This window comes from Zootoca vivipara, chromosome 6 (genome assembly GCF_963506605.1).
Source record: "Zootoca vivipara chromosome 6, rZooViv1.1, whole genome shotgun sequence".
Lineage (NCBI taxonomy): Eukaryota > Metazoa > Chordata > Lepidosauria > Squamata > Lacertidae > Zootoca > Zootoca vivipara.
Genome location: NC_083281.1, coordinates 44,861,194 through 44,882,310, shown reverse-complemented (window position 1 = coordinate 44,882,310; position 21,117 = coordinate 44,861,194). Strand labels below are relative to the sequence as shown.

At 44.3% G+C, this 21,117-nt stretch overlaps 2 protein-coding genes across 2 annotated transcripts in view; one reads left to right on the top strand and one right to left on the bottom strand.

The window, feature by feature from the left end:
* Window positions 1-11,060, top strand: part of PLLP (plasmolipin) — a 20,430-nt gene extending 9,370 nt beyond the window's left edge. The window contains exons 2-4 of the mRNA XM_035117529.2: window positions 3,261-3,434; window positions 6,720-6,842; window positions 8,288-11,060. Of these exons, the coding sequence (XP_034973420.1) occupies window positions 3,261-3,434; window positions 6,720-6,842; window positions 8,288-8,407 (417 nt within the window). The 3' untranslated portion in view covers window positions 8,408-11,060. The remainder of the gene's footprint in view (window positions 1-3,260; window positions 3,435-6,719; window positions 6,843-8,287) is intronic.
* Window positions 10,127-21,117, bottom strand: ARL2BP (ADP ribosylation factor like GTPase 2 binding protein). The gene is made up of 7 exons (XM_035117530.2): window positions 20,964-21,117; window positions 19,821-19,872; window positions 17,659-17,720; window positions 16,443-16,549; window positions 15,325-15,410; window positions 13,873-13,969; window positions 10,127-12,769 (listed from the first exon to the last, which is right to left on the bottom strand). Exons 2-7 carry the CDS (start codon window positions 19,856-19,858, stop codon window positions 12,671-12,673), a joined length of 489 nt encoding a protein of 162 aa, XP_034973421.1. The 5' UTR covers window positions 19,859-19,872; window positions 20,964-21,117; the 3' UTR covers window positions 10,127-12,670.

The window sequence follows — 21,117 nt, the reverse complement described above, 5'->3', positions numbered from 1 at the left end:
CCAGAACCTGTATCATCTTGGTCACCCTTCTCTGCACACACTGCAGCTTGTCAATAGTCTTCTTAAACCATGGAGTCCACAAATGGACACAGGACTGACCAAGGGTCTGGCTAAGGCTGAATAGAGTGGTACTATTACATGCTTCCCTTGATCTGGACACTAGACTTCTGTTGATGCAGCTTATAATTGCATTAGCTTTTACTGCTGCTGCACTGTGCTTGTAGATATGATGCACACAATGGAGGAGGATGCCTGAGGGGTCTCCAAGCCCAGCTGCCTCTGGTAACCATCCCACCTGCAAGGCTGTGAGAGACCAGTTACTTTCCTACTTGTTTTTAAACCAGGGCCGAACAGGGCTTTGTCCAACCAGAGATGGGGGAGAAAGTTGATTGTGTTGTTGTTTAAAGGCAGACTTGCCTACTTTTTTACTTTTCAAAACAAAGTGTGAACTAAAATAGTCATCCTTTGAAATGTACACTTCTCTGAATTTTGAAGTGTAATTTCTCCAGCCGTTTAATGTGCACAAACATGCATGTATTAAAAACCAGATTTTATTATGAGAAATTGCTTTGCAAATACATTAGGATAAATTTGCACTAGGCTGTTGATGAATTTTCACGAGGACTTTCATCCTGTCTTTTAATTTTTTTTACAAACTGATATGGACATACAGAGAATGTAAACTTCAGATTGAACAAAGAAGAGAGAAGCTGAGAGAAACCAAAGTTGATGTATTGGCCCATCCCTATCCCACCCCGCCGTCCTCTCCTCCACACTTCGGTTTGCAGTCAGTCTGATGTGGGTCCTACAGAGTGCAGGGTGCCCGGGTGCCCTGCCAGTGCCAGCCTTTCAATAGCCTTTAGTGCTGGATCGTGCATGGCTGCGCTTGATGCCCCAAGGAATGGGCAATCTGATAACGATCAAGCTGGATTTGAAAATAGCTTTATCTTTTTGCTAAAGTTAATATAGCAGGACTAATGACAGAAGTCAGGCTGCTGCAGGAAGTTGGCTGCCACGGGAATATCTCCTTTCTCCTCCCTCCTCAAAATCAGAACCCCCTTCCCCTCACTTGCCATGAATTACATGCCAAATTTGTGGCTGGCCACCTCTAGTAAAGCTCAGTGCAGAATTTCAACTGTGTGTTTGGCCTCCTGTACCAACCACAACATTATCAATAGTCCCACCCCCCTTAATACCGGTAGCTATTGTGGAGGCAGGGAAGCAGAGGCTTGAAAGAGAAGGCTTTGTCCAGATCGAAGCAACAGGAGAGAGCCAGAGTGTTTGTGCCAGAGACAATGTCTCTTTGGCCACATAGTGCCTCTTTCATGGCCACCAGCAATGAAAGACTTTTGTGGAGTCACCGGCGGTAAATCAAGCCCCTGGCCAGCTCCTTTAACTGCACCATTCATTCTCCTCCTCCTCTACCTCCTCCCTATCAGAGGGATATGAAAACTTTGAAGATGGTGTGAAGTGTCCTCATCCTTAACCTGATGTCTCCACTTTCTAAGCCACCGTTTTACACTTGCCTCCAGCTGGTGAACTCAGGGTTCTCTGTGGGGGTGCAGAAACCAACCAGTCCCATAGAATCATAGAGTTGGAAGAGACCTCAAGGGCCATCCAGTCCAACCCCCTGCTGAGCAGGAAACACCATCAAAGCATTCCTGACAGATGGCTGTCAAGCCTCCGCTTAAAGACCTCCAAAGAAGGAGACTCCACCACACTCCTTGGCAGCAAATTCCACTGTTGAACAGCTCTTACTGTCAGGAAGTTCTTCCTAATGTTTAGGTGGAATCTTCTTTCTTGTAGTTTGAATCCATTGAATCTAACCTTTCTCCCTCCTCTATATGACATCCTTTTATATATTTGCACATGGCTATCATATCACCTCTTAACCTTCTATTCTCCAGGCTAAACATACCCAGCTCCCTAAGCTATTCCTCATAAGACATCGTTTCCAGGCCTTTGACCATTTTGGTTGCCCTCCTCTGGACACGTTCCAGCTTGTCAGTATCCTTCTTGAACTGTGGTGCCCAGAACTGGACACAGTACTCCAGGTGAGGTCTGACCAGAGCAGAATACAGTGGTACTATTACTTCCCTTGATCTAGATGCTATACTCCTATTGATGCAGCCCAGAATTGCATTGGCTATTTTAACTGCTACATCACACTGCTGTCCCTACAAGCTGGGAGTCTGCGCAGTCGTTTTGGACTTTTCAATCTTATTTATGGCAACGTTTTCAATGTGCATCTTTGCTGCTTGTTTTTGAATTTTTCCTATGGTTGCGAGTGTGTTGTGGGCAGAAAATTGGAGTATACATTGTTTGTTTGCTTGCTTGCTTGTTTACTCTCCAGCAGCCAAGGAACTAGATGACTTAGCCAAAGCAGCAACAGGAGCAGACAGGAGCTGTGCCCCACTAGGCCCGAGAGACAGGAAAGAGACAATGGGCAACCAGCCTCTAGGGAGGTATAATGTTGCTTCCAGTGACTGAGCAGAAGCCAAGAGTGTGCCTATGTAACCATGGACACAGACACCATGAGGCGGTTTGCAGGCGCCTGGAGTACATTGCATTGGCGCTTGAGAGAGAATGAAGAGCTTACGCCAAAGTTGCCAGGTGCCTTTATTCTGCACATCTGTGTCACTAGGAATAAATTCAGTGGAACTGTGTGCCACAGTGAAATGTACCATATTGCGGCAATGCCTGTTTGCCCTGGGAGTGAAGTAGTGTGGTGGGGTTGCAGCTTACCTACTGCCTCTTTTAGATGACATGCACCACAGTTTAAGAAGGGTATTGACAAGGTGAAAGGTGGGCAGAGGGCGATGACTAGGATGAGCAAGAGTCTGGAAACCAAGCCTTATTTATGAGGAATGGTTGAGGGAGTTGGGCCTGGAGGAGACGGAGAGGTGAAATGATGGCTCTCTGCAAATATCTAAAGGGCCGTCACATGGAATATGGAGCAAGTTTGTTTTCTGCTGCTCCCGAAGGTAGAACCCGAACTGAGGAATTCAAACGACAAGAAAGGAGATCAGGAGGAACTTTCTGTCCAGCAGTGGAATGGACTCCCTCAGAAGCTGGCAGACTCTCTTTCACTGGTGGTTTTTAAGCAGAGCTTGGATGGTCATCTGTCATGGATGCTTTAGCTGTGATTCCTGCATTGCAGGGGGTTGGACTAGATGACCCATGTGGACCTTCCAGCTCCGACTCTGCAAAATATCCTTCACTAGCAAAAGTTGTCAATGCCCTTTTTTTCTGTTGTGCAGGTGCTGGGATGCCTGGTGTGGGCCCTCATTGCAGATACATATTACCAACCGTACCCTTCCTACGGGTGGGTCATGTTTGTCGCCATCTTCTTCTGGCTGGTGACAGTCATCCTTTTTGGGATGTACCTCTTCCAACTTCAGGTGAAGCTCTACATGATTCCTTGGCCTATTGTGGTGAGTATACCCAATTCCCTTCCTCAGCCTGGGGGCCTTCAGTTCTTTTGGACTACAGCTCCCAGGTGCTCTGGCATACCCTACCCCAAGCCCTCTCCCCCACCCCCTGTCCTCCAGATGGTTTGGGCTACAGTTTTCAGCTGTGCCTGCCTGAGGGCTGATCGGAACTGTAGATCAAACCACCAGGAGGGCAGTGGGGGTGGCAGGAAGTCTGGCCTTTCCTGTTAAGTTTTGGAAGCCTAACTACCTCCCTATTTATCAATTTATTTATTTTTAATGTATACACTGCTGCATCATCATCATTATTTTTTTTAAAAAAATCAAAGCAGTTTGCAACAATATATAGGCGACTCTCCCATAGCTGTCAAGTTGTCCCTTTTCTCACAAGGAAGCCTATTCAGCATAAGGGAATTTCCCTTTAAAAAAGGGAGAACTTGACAGCTATGGACTCTCTGTTTGTGCACATTTGGCTCATGCGCAACCGTGTGTACCCAAGGCGCCAGGAAATCAATTGATCAAAACTGCAGAAAGCTGTGTAAAGGGCAAAAATGGCTTTGTAAATTGACACAAGGGCTTAAAACCTGGCTCAGTAGTAGACAATGCAACTGTCTTAACCAGGGTGTCACATGTTGGCAGCTATGTGCCCCCATCAGTAGTCTGGCTGCGACATGCTGCCCCAGTTGGAGCTTTCGGGCAAGGCCCAGGGCAGCCCCCCATAGAGTGCATCGCAGTAAACCAGCCTCAAGGTTCCCAACAAATGAACTTTAGGGAGCACATACTTTAGAGAGCAGCCATTGCGCCTCTCTTCTGCTGTTAATGCCTGATTGTAATTCGTGCATTTGTAAGGCATATAAGCCTTTTTGCTCAGGATAGGTTCTGATGTTCACCAGCTGGTCTAGTAGAATTAAACAATAGGTGTATTTCACCTTGTGTTTAAATAGAAGTATTGTGGGTTGTTGTTGTTGTTTTAACAAAATGTAAAATGGGCCTTAAGGAGGTGGTGCAGAATTTGCAGCATTCTAACAGAAGCAGGTGAAGATTGCCCCTGGCACCAGGGGCTTCAGCTTAGTTGAGTCCTGCAGGAAACAGTTAACAGTCTCCATTTCTGCAGCAGTTCAGCAAGTCCCTTCTCTTCTGTGGAACAGCAAAGTGCCACCTCCCCATTCTGCCAGTCCAGAAGGCAGAGACAGGAAAAGAACAGTGCCCTCATTGTTACACTTTCATAACCAGTATGACTAGAATTCCTACAGCCATCTAAGCAGAAACTGTTGCCAAAATTCCAAAACTGAATGGGCGACTCTTGCAGTTGGTCCTGTGCAGATCAGCGAAGTGCGCACTTGTTTTGGCCTAGTCCAAGGGACCTTTATCAATCAGGAAAAGGTCCACCGAAGGGTCCCTCCACACAGCTCACTTAGAGAATTGCATGTGCTTTTTTCATCTAAGATGAAGCCAAACATAAATATTAAGGCTGGTGCAACATGTTGACTGCTTCTATCTTCACAGTTTGAATGGTGCATACCAGCAAATTGGAGGCTACACTTGCTTGTCTGCCAATGCTTCAAGTGGACTGCTTGTCTTTTCTAAAATTAATTTTAATTGTTGTTGTTTGGTTGTTTAGTCATGTTTGACTCTTCATTACCCATGGACCAGAGCATGCCAGGCACTCCTGTCTTCCACTGCCTTTGGTCAGACTCATGTTGGTAGTTTTGAGAACACTGTCCAACCATCTCGTCCTCTGTCGTCCCCTTTTCCTTGTGCCCTCCATCTTTCCCAACATCAGGGTCTTTTCCAGGGAGTCTTCTCTTCTCATGAGGTGGCCAAAGTATTGGAGCCTCAGCTTCAGGATCTGTCCTTCCAGTGAGCACTCAGGGCTGATCTCCTTCAGATTGGATAGGTTTGATCTTCTTGCAGTCCATGGGACTCTCAAGAGTCTCCTCCAGCACCATAATTACCATGGTTTTAAAAAACAATTATTCACCTTATTTTTTAAAAGAGGAAAGTTGATTTGTTTGTTTGTTTTTAAATACAGAACTGTGCAGGGGCATGTGCATTGGTGAGGTCACAGGCACTAGCCATTCCGTACTGATGACATTTGATTTCTGCTGCAAAGTTGCATAACCAGAGGATTTCCCCCCCTAGAGCTTGAAAAAAATGTATGATTGCTGTACAGGGGAGAGGCTATAGCTCATTGGTCAAACACATACATTGCATGCAGGAGACCCAGGTTCAATTTCCATTTTCACATAAAAGAATCAAGTAGCTGGTGATGGAGAAAAGTCTCTACCTGATCCTGTGGAAAGCTGCTGCCATTCAAAGTAAAGATTAATGGTCTAGATCAGGCATCCCCAAACTGCGGCCCTCCAGATGTTTTGGCCTACAACTCCCATGATCCCGAGCTAACAGGACCAGTGGTCAGGGAATATGGGAATTGTAGTCCAAAACATCTGGAGGGCCAAAGTTTGGGGATGCCTGGTCTAGATGGACCAATAGTCTTGCTCCAAGTTTGTAACCAAACATAGTAAAGCTTCTTCCAACCCATAACTAAAATTATTACATCTGTCTTTACCCAATAGATATTACATCTGTCTTCTTCACCCAATAAACACTAATATTTGCCTAGTCTTATATATCTGAATCAGAACAATCCTCAGAATCCTTTTCACTAGGATAAGCAAAACTATTGTATCCAATCTCTGAGGATTTGTATCCTAGAATTTTCACCAGTGTGCCAGTTTGTTTGCATTCTCCTTGAACACAGGGTGCTTACAAGTAAAATCTCTTCATTCCTGGAGGAACACTGAGGGCAGTGCCATGGCAGCAAACTCATGCACCTGGCTGCTTAGGAGGAAGATGGGTGTGGGAGAGGTGATTGGAAACGCATGCCCTTTTTCATCTCCAGGAACAACCTCTTGCGGGGGAGAAAATGGGCATCTTATTGGCTAACACCTGTGAGATCATACAGACTTCTCAGTTCCTGCAGCAGCTTTGCAACTTATTTAAAATGTTCGTGCGGAGGTGTTTTTTTTTTTGTAAGATAAAAGGGAAAAGCACACATTATAAAGATGCAGTCAGTCCCCACCTGAAGCATGAGGGCGAGAAGCAAGAGCAAGATCCAGCTCGTATGCATAGGGCAGGTCATGGCATCCAGGTCACTTGCAATTGAACAATCTGCAGTGAGAATTGTCAAGAATGTTAGAAACATAGGGAGATGCTTTTCATAGAGTGGCAGTCCTTCCCCAGTGTTCTGTTGGTCTTCACCTTTAAACACTCCTCTTTTTCTTCCAGCTAGTGGTATTCAATGTTGCTGCGTCTGTCTTGTACGCAACAGCTTTCATCACAAGCGCTGCTTCTGTTGAGCCGTACTCCTGGCCGCACTCACCAGACTACAACAGAAGAGCCTCTGCGTCGGTGAGTTAACCCTTTGCACTTGTCTCTCTTGTTGCGCTTGTTGCCAGGGGTGGTGGGAGGCGCAGGGGGAAGAAATGGCATCATCTGAAATACGCAGTTTGCTGAATTTTGCAATGCAGTTCTCCAGCGAAGCTGAGTGCACAGAAATGCAAAGGGTGCCTAAGAGTGCACACATTAGTGAAAACAACATACAAAAATGCTTTGGGGAAAACTGCTTTGCCAAAAATATGGAATTGCATAGAAAAAGTTGCACTAAAATGTTGATGAATTTTCATGAGCACTTTTTTTTTTTTTTTAAATACATTTGTGTTGGAATGTGGAGAACTGAACAAGGGGGAAAGTGAAAAACTGAGAAAACCCAAAATTGATGGCTTCACCCATCCCTGCCCATCAGAATAGGACTCTGAGCCCACCCTTTCTTCTGCCATACCTGCTTGGCAGGGGGTTGGACTGGATGGCCCTTGTGGTCTCTTCCAATTCTATGATTCTATACCTACATGGTTTGATGACCCCGATTGCCCCCACAGTACTCAGCCCCCCACCCCCTCCAATGCCATCTGTAAATATGTGGTGCTAGCACATCATTTTGTGTACTCATCCAGAGCTTGCAGTGCCAGCAATGAGGTAACGTTCAGTAACTGGGAATCCAGCTGAAGCTACATTATGTGTTCTGTCCTCCTCCCTGCAGTAACTCAGCTTCTTAGTCCAGTGCCAGCCACCAGCATGGTGGGTGATGTGTAATGCTGTGTTAACCAGTTTGAGCTAGACAAGGGCATGCTGGCACACCGCCCTCAATTTCCAGGTTATCATTTTCATACTATGCTTTTACTGAAATCCACTGCAGGCTGAAATGGACATATTTATGTTAAATCCATTTAGGACTGAGGTTTTAACAGTTCAGAGGGAGATCCTTCTTTGCATCTCACTTGTAAGAACTCAAGGCAGTGGGGTTCTTGAATGTTGGTTGGAAGCTACTTTTTCTTATGTTATTAACAGCCACCAGAGTGGATGTTTTGAAAGGCTTCAGTGCTGAAACTCGGCTCCTGCATTTGGCCTCTGTCCATATGATCCAATAAATGCCCAGCAGATTTGTGCACAAGACCAGTTTCCATCTCCCCCCCCCTTTAAAATTGCTACTCTAGCTACCAGCATGGCAGAAGAGGCAAGCTACTTTTAATTGAGATTTTAAGCAGAAAAGTTGATTGTCTCTACTGCAGGCAGTGGAGATCTTCACAGAAAATGTTGGGTTCATCAGCTTTTTTATTCCTCTTCAGCCAAAAAGGCTCCCAGAGGCTTATATAAACTCAGTAGAAACCACCACTGCAATCTTTGCCTGCACATTTACAATCTAATCATCATACAATGACTTGGGACCCAGGATGGACCTACAGCTCACTCACCTAAGCTCCTGGGACATTAATGCCCCCATCTCCTGTCTTTTGCAGTTTTTTGCTTGCCTGGTGATGATTGGCTACGGGGTCAGTGCCTGCCTCAGCATTCGAGCCTGGAGGGGATATGGGAGTAACGCAGCAACCAGCCAAGCAACCATTTCTAATCACGCCTGAAGACTGTGGGCCATTTTTAATCAACACAACTTGACTGGGTGACAGTGGCTACTGGGGCCTTTGGGTGTTTGGTGTCTTCCCTCTGCCCCTTTCCCTTCCAGACCTAGTACTCTGAACGCTATTCCCGGTCACAGCTTTAGCATGGCCTATGCCAAGTATGCTGTATGTATTTTTAACACCATCTATAGCTGGTTAAAGCACCCCACCCCCACCCCATACTTTGCACTAATTAGTATCCTCAGTCTGGTCAAGGGCCAGCTCAATCATGGAGATAAAGCACCTTGCAAAGCCAGCAAGAGACAACCCAAGGGCTGGTTCGTTCTCTCTCTCACACACACACGACTCGTGGCTTGCAGTGATTCAACATAGGTAACGCCCCATTTAGTAACCTCAGCATCTCATGCCACTTTTGACCCAATGCCTTTTGGTGGAGGAGGTTCACATATTTCTGCAGACTGCCCTGTACAAACAGTAATCGAGTGGTCGAAATTAAGTGGGAACCTGCCTTTCCGTACCTTGGCAGCATGTGATCTTATTGCTAAAGGTCACTGCATGTGGTGACCATCCAAAGTTGCAGGGTCAGATTTGTGCCAGCGATTTGGCATTCCACAAGCCTGGTGCACACAAGTATTTGCAGTCACTTGATGACCAGCAGCTGAATGTGTCAGCTGACTACACTGAGCAAGCGTCAAGTTCAAAGGGACATCAAAGTGCTCTGAAGTGGGAAGATGGTCCACTGAGCCACACAGTCATCAAGGGATGGACACGCTCCTGTGAAGCAGCCCAGAGGATGCCCATCTCCAGGGACGGCCAAGCCAGCACGTCTCACCAAAAACTAAACCCACTAAAAAAGCACACCCAGCAGCCTCCCTTTATACCAGCCACTTGCAGCCATTATGTAAATAATGTATAATTATTAACCCAGTGTGTTCCATAGTAGCAAGGATGCTTCTGGTACAAGACCACAGGTATTTTATTATTTCTAAAAAAAATTGTTTTGTTTTAAATAAAGTAAATAAATCTTTCACCTTTGTCAAATGAGGGCTTTCCAGCACTGAATTTGCTTGGAGAGGCACCTAATTTGCTTCCTTCAGTAGTACAAGTTCACAGGGAATGCCTCTTCCTGTCCTTACTTTTAACTTCCACACCAAGCTGTCAGTGCTCTGCAATAGGCACCAGGGCATCATCCTACCGGTAACTGTTCCATGAGTTCAGAGTTATGATCATGCCCTCTTGCTTCTCCTTCCTTCACCTTACCCTTTAAGAAAATGACAAGAGCCATTTCCAACGTCTACTGGAAGCAAAGAAGGGATAGGATGACTGCACCTTTGATAGCTGCGGAGAAAGGGGCATTTCACCATGGACAGCTTTGCTCTCCCCTGCAGCTACACCTACACCTACCACCATTCCTTCTGCCTTTGTTTTTACAGTTGAGTAGCTAGGTTTTATTTAAAAAATGGGAGAGTAGCTGCTACTTAAATCTCTGTCCTCCCTTCCACCCAGACAAGTCTGAGCAGTTATCTGAAAAGTGACCAGGGGAACAGTCAAAAGGTGCAGTTACTTTGGAATCTAAACAAAATATAAATACGCACAAAACCAGGTGTGCAATTTTGCTAAGGGTAATTAAATGTTACATTATTGGCCATATTTCTGCTCTAGTAAATAGTATTGCATACTTGCTTCTCCCAGTGTGCCAGATTTACACACCCAGAGAGAATAATCATTTACTTGGTTGTTTAATCAAACACAAAACAATATAGTCTTAGTTTGACAACAGCACACAAATTGATTCTTGGTATGAAGTGAACTTCAACAGGAGGCAGGCAGATAACACACCAATGAAAGAAACGTCAATAGAAGCTCTTGACGGAAGGTGTTTCTCCAGCGATTGCACACGTTTCCTTCAGAGTCCTCCTCCAAGGATTTCTTAGACTATCCAATACTGTAACGATGACTTCTAAAATTCCATTCAGCCTGTACAAAAAAATCAATCCCATGCACCTCAGCGGTTTTGGGCGAGATTAGAAAATGAAAATTCATTTCCTTGTGTCTCTCCTCAAAAGTAGTTCTGACAAATTGGGCACTGAAAGACAACGTCTTTGAAATGGCAAGAGAGAAACAAACTTCCAACTTTGAATCTGATCCTGTATTCCAGTCCGTGTTACCCATTTGCTGACCAAGACTGGATTTTCAAAAGCAAACTGCACCAAGAAATACTGTCATTAATATTGTCAACATGCCTTCCCGTGACTGTTTGAAAATGCACTTCTTGCACATTTCAAATACCAACAGAGTATTTGAAATACCTTTAAAGTATGGGGATAAGATTATTCCTTGTTTACACACATGGGACCTTGCCAAAACAAGTTACAAAAAACATCCTTTACAATGCAGAGTTTGCTTCTGGATCTTGCCAATCAAGTTTCAGATCAGTGTACAGCATAAACACATTACAGAACACAACCCTGAAAGGGAAACGTATGTAAAAGAAAACACTGTGGAAGCAAAAGTTTGCTGATGTAAAGATACCATGTTACCCCCTTCTCAATCTCCCAAGATTTAGCTAAGCAAGTACTGTGCTGTACCGTATGTCACCCAAAGCTGAAACATGTAAGATGTTTGTGATCAGCCTCATTACAAGAATTACTTACCCCTGCTTGGACAAAAAGGATTCGAAGCCTGAAAGGCTCCAATAGTAAATTTCCAGGGCTCAGCCAGTCCTCCTGGCCTTTCTTCCATTATGTGACTTTAGAAGAAGCCTCAGAGTGACAGCAGTACATGGATGGTACAGGCCAAGTCCTTGAGCGCTGAATTACCAACCAAGAGTAAAAGCGGGCAATGCGTGGAAAGTAGGAACAACTGGAATTTGGGGTTTTTGAATTCCGTGCTCCTGTCGTCTGGTCCTCCACAAGTCAAGATGACAACAGCAGCTACACCTTTCTCAGCAAGAGTTCCACAGATCCATGTGGAAGTAAGCCAGAAACAGAGATGTGGCTGGGGCAAGCAGAGCAGATCCAACACTACTGGCACGTATTACTAGCTGATGTCACTAAGCCAGGATGTAGGGAGGAAGCTATCAGTATGAACCACACGAGGCTTCCCAGGGGTCTAGCAAAGATGCAGACCGCCAATGGCACAGGCAATGTTATCCATGCTGTTTTCTTTTTTTAACCTTGGTAAAACACAACACTGATGAAATCCCAAAGCTTGCAGGTATAATCAAGCCACTCGGGACACATTCACTCCACTTTAAAAGAGGGTTTAACTGTCACTGCTTTCCTGAAGGAAGCTTGGTAATTTAATTTTGGGGGTGGGGGGCTATGATAAAAAAAAACCTGGTAGAGTCAGTCCTAGACTTCTCAGACCATTTCCTGAGCTTCGCTGTGAGGGAGGTCATTATAGTTAAAACCAGCTTAACTAATATCACGGAACCTGGGGGATTTTAGCTCTTTTGTTTTTAAAGAACTGCAGCACCTCACAGAACTGTAATTCCCAAAGTTCCTTGAAAACCATACAAGTTTGGATTTGGGTTTACAGTCCCCATCCCCCATGAAGACATTGCAGAAAGCTTTGTCCGTGCTAGAGCACATGCTGCTGGTAGTAATGAGACAGGATGTGATTTTTCTTAGGAGAAAGGTTACTTTGGAAATCCCACGTTTTCTGGTTCCTTCTGCAGCTGATGTGGGGGGGCTTACAAGAGCAACACCACTAAGTCTGTTGAATGGGAAAGAATACAAATTCACAATTACTAGAGAACCGACAAATAACAGTTTCATGCTAAATATATATTCGCATCATACACACACGTGCTACTGTCGAAAGTCAAAATGTGGCATTCAGAACTACGCTAAACAGGTTTCCCCCGATTTGTTGTGAGCTTCAAAAAAGGTTGTGCAGTTAGAACCACCCCATGTTTGACACTCATTTTCCATCACTGCTGTCCAATGAAGTGCTTGTTTTCCTTCCAAGAAATCGGCAGCCCTCAAACAGACCATGGCACTAATTGACCTCCATGGCATAAAGTCCCTTTTGGCTGGCACAGCAACAAATCCAAGTGCTAAGACACCATTATTCTAACGGGGCTGGAGTTATACTAGTCACTGATCATGTGGAAACGCCCAATTCAAATGAGCAGCTAAGACGAAAAATTGGCCTGCCAAGAGGGAATAAGGGTTGCACGCCTCAGCTTCACACTCATCTCTTCTGCCGGCTTTTGCATTCAGGGCAGCCCAAGTGGAGACAGCTCTCTTTCAGAGGCAAGAGCTAGTGTCGCAGACTGTTTGCGGAAGGCGACATGGAGGACTTGCTCAAGGGTGTCACCACGAATCCGCTGCTTAAGTCCAGGCCTCGGCCTTCTTTTTCCTAGAATGGAGATGCCAAAAATACTTCAGTTTGGTGGAATTTCTAAATGGCAGGCTTTCAGCCAGAAAAGGAAGCATGTTTGTAATGAAACACAGGGCTTTTATTTTCTGCAAGGCTGTGGGCAAGAAATTCCACATGGAAACTGGCACCTGCTGTGGAAACTGAGAATCATAACTTTCATCATCAATAAGCAATGATATTCCCCCCAGAGCTTTTTGGTTGCTGACAGTAGCCGTGGGTGAAGCCAGAGGAGACTGGGCAAGTTCTACTGACCAGGGCAAGTTCTGATCCTTGGTACAGCTGCCAGACCTCCTTTATTACTCCATGCTACCTAGCCTCTGCTACCATGCCAAGTAACCTTAGAGATCCATGCCCTCCCCTTGCCATCTTGCCCTCTGCCACTCTGGCCTTTGCAAACCCTCATAAGAACCAGGGGCACAGATAGCTATATATAAAAATTTACACATGATCTCCATGCAAACATACACACATTATGTGTATATGCACACATTTTTCTTAGAGCAATATACACAATGTTCTCCCTTGTTGGATTTCAAATTCTGTGCATCTGCAGTGAACACCCCCACTGCAAAATAAGTAAGAATGTGTTCTTTCCCTTACAATTTCTGCCTTAACCAACCTTTTGAAACTGGCCCCTTTGCTATTTCAAACCCTCCTTATCAAGACTAAACATTAAAAGATCAGTGTTTTAGATTTCACAATAACAACAGTTCTGAATTGTTAAATGCAGCTGGTTTTGGGGTTTCACATGCATTACTTCAAACTGACTTGTTTCGGACCACAGGTTTCCAGCATTTTCCAAAATAAATTTCTGGAGCAAAACTTGTGCAGTGGACACACATTTCACCACCGAGGTTCACCAAAAGCACTTTTAGACCCCCCCCCAAAAAAACCCTGAAAAAAGAACTCCCATAGAGTTACTTTGCATGCAGAAAGCCCCAAAATCAGTTTTTCACTTCCTCAGTTAAAAGACTCTTAGGAAGCAGGACTGGGAAAGTGATCTCTCTCTGCACAATATGCCCAAGAGTCACTCCCAATTAAACCAACTTGCCTGGGCATTTTCTGAGCTTTGGAGTACTTACAGCTCTGTAATCCAGGAACATTTCTTTAAATGCGAGGAAGTCAGTAAATGTGAGAAGCATGTCAAAAATATCCCCTGCAATTTCATCCTTGTGCTGCCTGTAAGTGAAGGATTTAGATTCATCATTAAAACAGTGAGACATTCTAGATTTTAAAGGGCATTGAGAAAAGATGCATTACAAAAGCTAAAGAGGAAAATGCCTATGGAAAAAAGTTGCATTTTCTCTTTAACACCTCTAAATTAGCCACTTGCACAAAGTAATTTGTACTGAAAATAATGGGACTAAGGGGTGCTTCACACACTGTCACCAAGCAGGTACCTGTCTTATCATAATACATATACTGAGAAAGTGAATTGAAGGCTACACCCACCAAGGAAGGCAAATAACCACTACAAACACCACCAATAACAAGTCCATTAATTTATTTAAAATTATGCAATTATCCAAAGAAAATGCAGCTCAAAGTTGTACACATCTTGAATTTTTAGCTTAATCGTTATTCTGTCTTGCATCAGGGGGTGCTTCTGTCATTGTCCCCCACTTTTGAAAATGCACAGATAGCAGCCCACAGAAATTTCTACAGCTGCAGAATCTGAAGGGGGTGCTGCAATCGCAGCCACTTCTGCCAACTGCATTCATGGATGTCTGATTTACAGCTTTTCCTCAGCTGCGGGGGGAATACTGGGCAAACAGGCTCTAAGCCAGGCATCCCCAAACTTCGGCCCTCCAGATGTTTTGGACTACAATTCCCATCATCCCTGACCACTGGTCCTGTTAGCTAGGGATCATGGGAGTTGTAGGCCAAAACATCTGAAGGGCCGCAATTTGGGGATGCCTGCTCTAAGCTGTTACTAAACAAAGGGATGGATCTGCTCACTAAGCAGCAGAATATCCATTTAACATCAGTTTTCATAATGCAGCCCTCAGGAATGATCAACAATATGAAATCTTCAAGGAGGTTTCTATAAATAGCATGGGACTGCATGGGCCTTTATCTGCAAAGGAGGCTGGGATGGGCACCACTGGCTAAGCACAGAACAGCCTTTTCTTTTCATGGAAGTGACCTAATAGCCCATAGCCTACATTTGTGCATATCATTAACATTTGGGCCCCACCAATGGCATATATGATGTACAGACGTCTTCTTGCTGTTTTACATGATACCTAAATGGGAAAAAGGGGGTAGGTCTGGTGGGCACTCTTAGGGGATGCTATCTCACAGCTGTACTGACATTGTAGAGAGCTCCCTTCTCTGAGGACCACATGATTGCATCACAGAGTAAGGACAGACCCCTGGGCAAGGAGTTTGCAGCAGAGCTTAAAATAGGCAGATTCACATGTGAGAGAAGATGTTTCCAAAATTCAAAGCCCACCCCTACTCAATAAGGAGCCTTAAGAACAAGTTAATGCAATGAGATGAAAAAGAAATGGAAAGGAAAGGATCCAGCTTACTGTAATGACAAGGTGAAGGCAGACATGCTGAAACCAGGAATCCTGTCCAAGAGCTTTTCTTCAATGTATTTTTCAACTAAGCATATCTAAAGTGAGAAGCACTGTATTGTTATTTTCAAGCTGAGGATGACAGGCAGCAAATATTGTAGCTTACAATCTCACAAAGAGATGTTTTGATCTAGACAGATCAGGTGCAGCTTACTAGACTGTCAATGGCTGGATCACATTTTCGATCCAAATATGAGAGATATTACAGATAGCAACAGGATACAAGCAGTTAAAATATATGGAGCTGAGTCTCTGCCTTGAGGAAGTAATTTGTTCTGTTCATTACCCTTAAGTTATAAGAATATTATGGATCCTTACTCAGAGTAGACCCACCAAAATTACTAGAAATCTGAAATCAATGGACACAACTAATGATGCGAGTACCCTGACTAGCACTGGATATAACCCCCAAATTTCAGAACCCAAATAAAGACTTCCCAAGTACCACAAGGATCTTTCAGAAACCACGTGCCCCAACAGCAGTCACTGTTGCCAGCTTTTAAACAAGCTCTTGCAGCTGTGCCCTTAACAACCCTTTAATCTGCAACAATTATGAAAACTTTCACAAGAAGCTAAGCTGTTACAAAAGATGCCATGTTGGATCAGCAACCAGCCCGGGCCCCTCCCCTCCAGTCATTGAGCAAACTTTGTAGCAGGAAAACCTTCCTAGCATAGTGAACAAAGTGATGGTATGGCCCAGAGAAGCACACTAGATGGCCAGCAGCACCTTTAACCAACTTAGTGCCCTCCAGATGTTTTGAATTACAGCTCACATCCATGCTGGCTGGGGCTTATGGGAGTTATAGTTAAACAACAACAACAGTGAGGGGGCACCAGGTTGATGAAGGCTGGCCTTCATCACCTGCACTGAGGTCTCAGCTCCCTCTGAGGGTACGAGAGGAGCCTCATTATCCTGAAGCAGGGCTGCTCTCTCTCTTATGGTCCACAGGTCACACTTGCTGCTGAAACACACAGAATCCAATTTCTTTCACAGGGTGGCAAATGTTCAAAAGACAAAGCCCATCGTCATATGCAAGAGATAACGATCAAAACAGGACATATGCACTCACATATTCATTAAAAATAGGAGTGTAGATGAGCTTATTTTCCTCCGTATCATCAAACTCTTGGTAGTATTTGTCCATGAAGTTCCTTTGTATAAGCTGGAAGTCATCATCTGAAATCACAACACAGTTGCATTCAGTCGAAAGACAGTGACTACATTCATTGGTGTGCTGTCCTCAGCTTGAGATCCAGTACATGGTGACCCTCATAGCTGCAACGACAGCACAGCTGCAGCTGACGGAGGCCTAATCCATGCAGTAGCTTCTCTATCTTGCTAGCTAGCTAAGCCTCTGGCAGGATGAAGAGTTTCTCTCACTGACACAAACAAGGCAGAGCCTGATTAATGACTTTTGGCAAGTTTCACCCAGGGAACGGAGCTGGATAATGAACATATGAGGCAAGATCAGTTCCCTGGAGAAGTCAGCATAACACAGTTCCAATCCTTCATCCAGAATCAATTAATCAGGCATAAATTTTGCCACTGTAATTGCAACACGGCTGTCAAGCACTTCTACATGAAAGGGAATGTCTGGTTGTTTCAAGCCACCTCCTGGGCAGTACCTCAGGCACCACCAACTTATTGAGTGTTTCATTGAAAGGCAAGTATCGATCAACAAGTGTGGACCCACAATAAAACATTGTGGTGCATCCCCAGCCCTCAACAGGAGCTCTCATCATGGGGTCCAGCTGTTTAGGAGCAGGAACCTTGTTCAGAACTTGACACAGTGGGTGGAGGCAAGAAAGGAAAAGCAGACAGAATAATAAGAAAATTTACATGAGAACTCTGCTTCCATGTCCTAGGTAAAGAATACAAGTTCCACCTTCAGCCAGGCACAAATGCTAACCACTGAACACTTTCCCACATGCACAAAGAGAAGAGTGGTGGGTATCTATTTTATTTATTAGTTCGCTATCTCTTCTTTTGGCACCCCAGGAGCCCTCAAAGTGACTTGCAAAATACATAAACAATAATATCATCTAGACCGACTTCCCCTCAACCTAGTGCTTTTCAGATAGTTTGTATCTCAGGTTGGGGAACGTCTGGTCTAGACCATGATGCATTTGTATAAAAACCAGTGCCAACAAAATCCACCCGGCACAGAATTGAGAATTGGATCAAAACAATTCCTCTAGAATATTCCAGTGTGTTCACAAATAACAATAAAAAGAGATGCGCCTTGGCAGTCCCTTTTGAGCAGTGCTACCTAAAGAAAAACATACCCATTATTATATCTTCTAAATAGCCAACAACAGCATCGAACTCAGCATCTGATGGTGAAGAGCTAAAATGAGAGACAGCCAAGTTGGGTTCAGGTTATTATGGAAGGTGAAATACATATAAACATAACAATCCAGGGCACACAGAATAATGCTTAGTGCCTTTATGGCACACATGAGCATACAAATTACTTCCAGAACACATATTACTCAGTAATGCTTTCATCAATCCTGTAAAGTGGAGGTGCACTATCACCCCCCTGTTGCAGAGAATAACTTCAAACAAAGAGAACCATTTGCCTACGACTATCTTAAGTGCATTTGCTGTCAAAGTGAGATTTCATACCAGAGACTTCCTGGCTTACAGCTCAGTCCCTAAGCCGCTGCAGTAATACTTTGTTCTACCTGAACGGAGTCCTCCTCCCCAGATTCCACTACATTCAGAGAGCAGCTGTTGTTTATTCAAACATAAGTTACTCAAAGACAGAATTATGGTGACGTTCTTCTGCATTGCAAACAAGATTTAACAAAGGACAGTCACCCTGATGAGAAGCAGTTCCTTGCCTTGCCTCAGTCAAGTCTGATCTCAGACTTGGACTGGGTTCAACCTACAGGTAGGGAGCCATGTTGGTCTGCCATAGTTGAAACAAAACAAAACAAAAAAATCCTTCCAGCAGCACCTTAGAGACCAACTAAGTTTGTTATTGGTATGAGCTTTCATGTGCATGCACACTTCTTCGTGTGCTTAACAGTTGATGTTCTAATGCAGGGGTGGCCAACTCCCAAGAGACTGTGATCTACTCACACAATTAAAAAATGGCAGTGATCTCAATTGTTGAGTTTTTTTATGGAGGAGGAAAGCCCTGTTTTTTGGGAGTTCAAGGCTAAGCTGTTGGCCATTTTTAGGGAGAAAGGGAAACAGCCACTCACCAACAGAACGCTGGGGAGACAAACAGCCTCACTGAGTCAACTCCTTCTTCCATTGTGCAACAATGGAGGGCGGGGCAAGGGGTGGGGCTGGATTCTATTTTACCAGCGCTAAGCAAAGGGGCCCAGCGATCGACCGCGGTCTACCAAAATCTCCTGGGGATCTACCAGTAGATCACGATCAACCTGTTGGATATCCCTGTTCTAGTGAAAGCGAGGAAGAGGTTGTTCCTAACCCAAGCCTAATGGAGGAGACATTGTTGCTTCTTGCTGCCATCTAGCCACATACAGAAGGGATAACAGCAATCCAGATCAGAATAGTTGTTTTTGCAATTCAAAAGCAGAATCACTTTGACTTGATTCAGGCATTATATTAAAATTCAGGGTCCATAAAAGAGCTGGGGTTATCCATTGAACTTAATTGACAGTAAATTTGTAACAGACAAATAAATGACTTCTATATACAGCACTTAACTAAATTATCACACAATGCTTCATTAACTTGTGGAATTTACCACCTCAATATGTGGTGATGGCCTCTAGCTTAGATGGCTTTTAAAAAGGAGGATGGAAATAAATTTCTGGGGTGAGCAACCTATGGCCCTACAGATTCGGCCAGGAATGATGGAAGCTATAGTGTAACAATATTTGGAACAAAATAATTTTTTCCCCTTCCAGTAGCACCTTAGAGACCAACTAAGTTTGTATTGGTATGAGCTTTCGTGTGCATGCACACTTCTTCAAACGAAAGCTCATACCAATGACAAACTTAGTTGGTCTCTAAGATGCTACTGGATGGGAAAAAATTATTTTGTTTCGACTACGCCAGACCAACACAGCTACCTACCTGTAACTAGAAATATTTGGAAGGCATTGATCAATCATTGATCCATCACTAATCTATATCCATGAGTAGGCCAATGAGAAAGAAAAATCTTTATGAGTCAGTCTTGATTGTAGTTTAAAAATTAACACTGAAACAAACTATTAATAAAATTAGAAAATAACATTATCACCAAGCAATGTTCCCACCTTAAAAAGTACCAGAAATATTGCATCATAAGCTTTTGTGGACTAGAGAGCCTATTCTATCACCTAGACTCAAGTCCACAAAAGCACATGCCACAAAAAATCTATCTTCTCCTAACTGTTAAAACTTCCTATTGGCTTTCACATTTCAAATGAAGTTCTGTGGATTTGTTTTTTAAAAGGCAGTGCAGAAACCGAAATATACTTACATGGACACACCAAAGTTTTCTTCTTCTAAAGTTTCCATCGTGGCTTTGTCACCTGTTTTATAAAGTAAACCTTTAAATACTTTAATCAGGGTGCAAGAGTTGGCTTTCAGTCATCCTATCTTCAATGTCAGGTCTCAAGCCTATCTGAAAATATTACACCACTCACACATCTAGAAATAATCATTGATTATGACTTGTTTTCTATTTCCTGGAAAACAGTGGGCAACAAATGAACTATACATACAAGTAAGCAGCAGAATAGGTTTGCCTGAAACAAAAGCAACTTATCCCATTGCACTGGGAGTTTGGTGGATCTGAAGCTATGGAATCCCAAGAGTTTGGATTTGGAAAGGGGCAGCAGAAATCCACAGAATTTATAGACTCACAAATACATTGCGGGTGCTGCTTATCACAACTAGGGTTTGCCAGACGTACAAGAAGTCTTGCATGTTTGCAATTATCAAGGGCCTCTGTTATACGGTACAGGAGCTTTTGGGTTCTCTTGAATGTGAGGGGGGAAAGTTATAGATCACTCCACACTCTACTGTACTAGCTTTCCTGTTGCAGGGAGTTTTTTGTTGATGAGAATTATTTTTTAAAATGTAATCCTCCAGCAGCAGTTGGGACAGTTCATTTTACTACCACCAAATTCTGCTGCACGCCCAGACCAAGTCGTAAGCACCAGGACCCGGGATAGACCCGGGTTCAAATCCCCCTCACTTGGCCATGAAGCACACTGTGACCTTGGAGGCCACTCTCTCACTTCTGCCCAACCCACTTCACAAGGTTGTTGTGGAGCATAAAAGAGAACTACTTACATGCCACATTCAGCTTACTGGGGAAAAAAGTCGGATATAAATACAATCAATCAAATTACCTGCTTATGGGGCTCTGGTTTGCCATTGTGTGGGGCGGGGAGGACAGGGGCGCTACTGGACCCATGGATGGCCTGACCTGGCAAAGCTGTTCCAAATTCCTAGCCAGGAGACAGAGCCTCCACATACTGACTCAGTCTACCTCTGAAGGCCAGGAGCATACTGGGGGCGAGCCAGGACACCCGGTCTACCTAGCAGGGCTCCTCTCAGGGGCACAGGGGACCCAGGAGTCCTAGTCAACGCCACCCCCTTCCGCCTTGGCTCCTACCTGTCCTCCTCCGGGCAGCGCCAGCTCGTCACTCCGCAGACCGACAAGCGGGACGAAGGCCTCGGCCTCCCCCATAGAGTTCGTTGCAAACTCCGCCGTCACTTCTTTCTTCTTCTTCTTCTTCCTCCTCCTGCTGCCTAGGAAACGGCCTCTT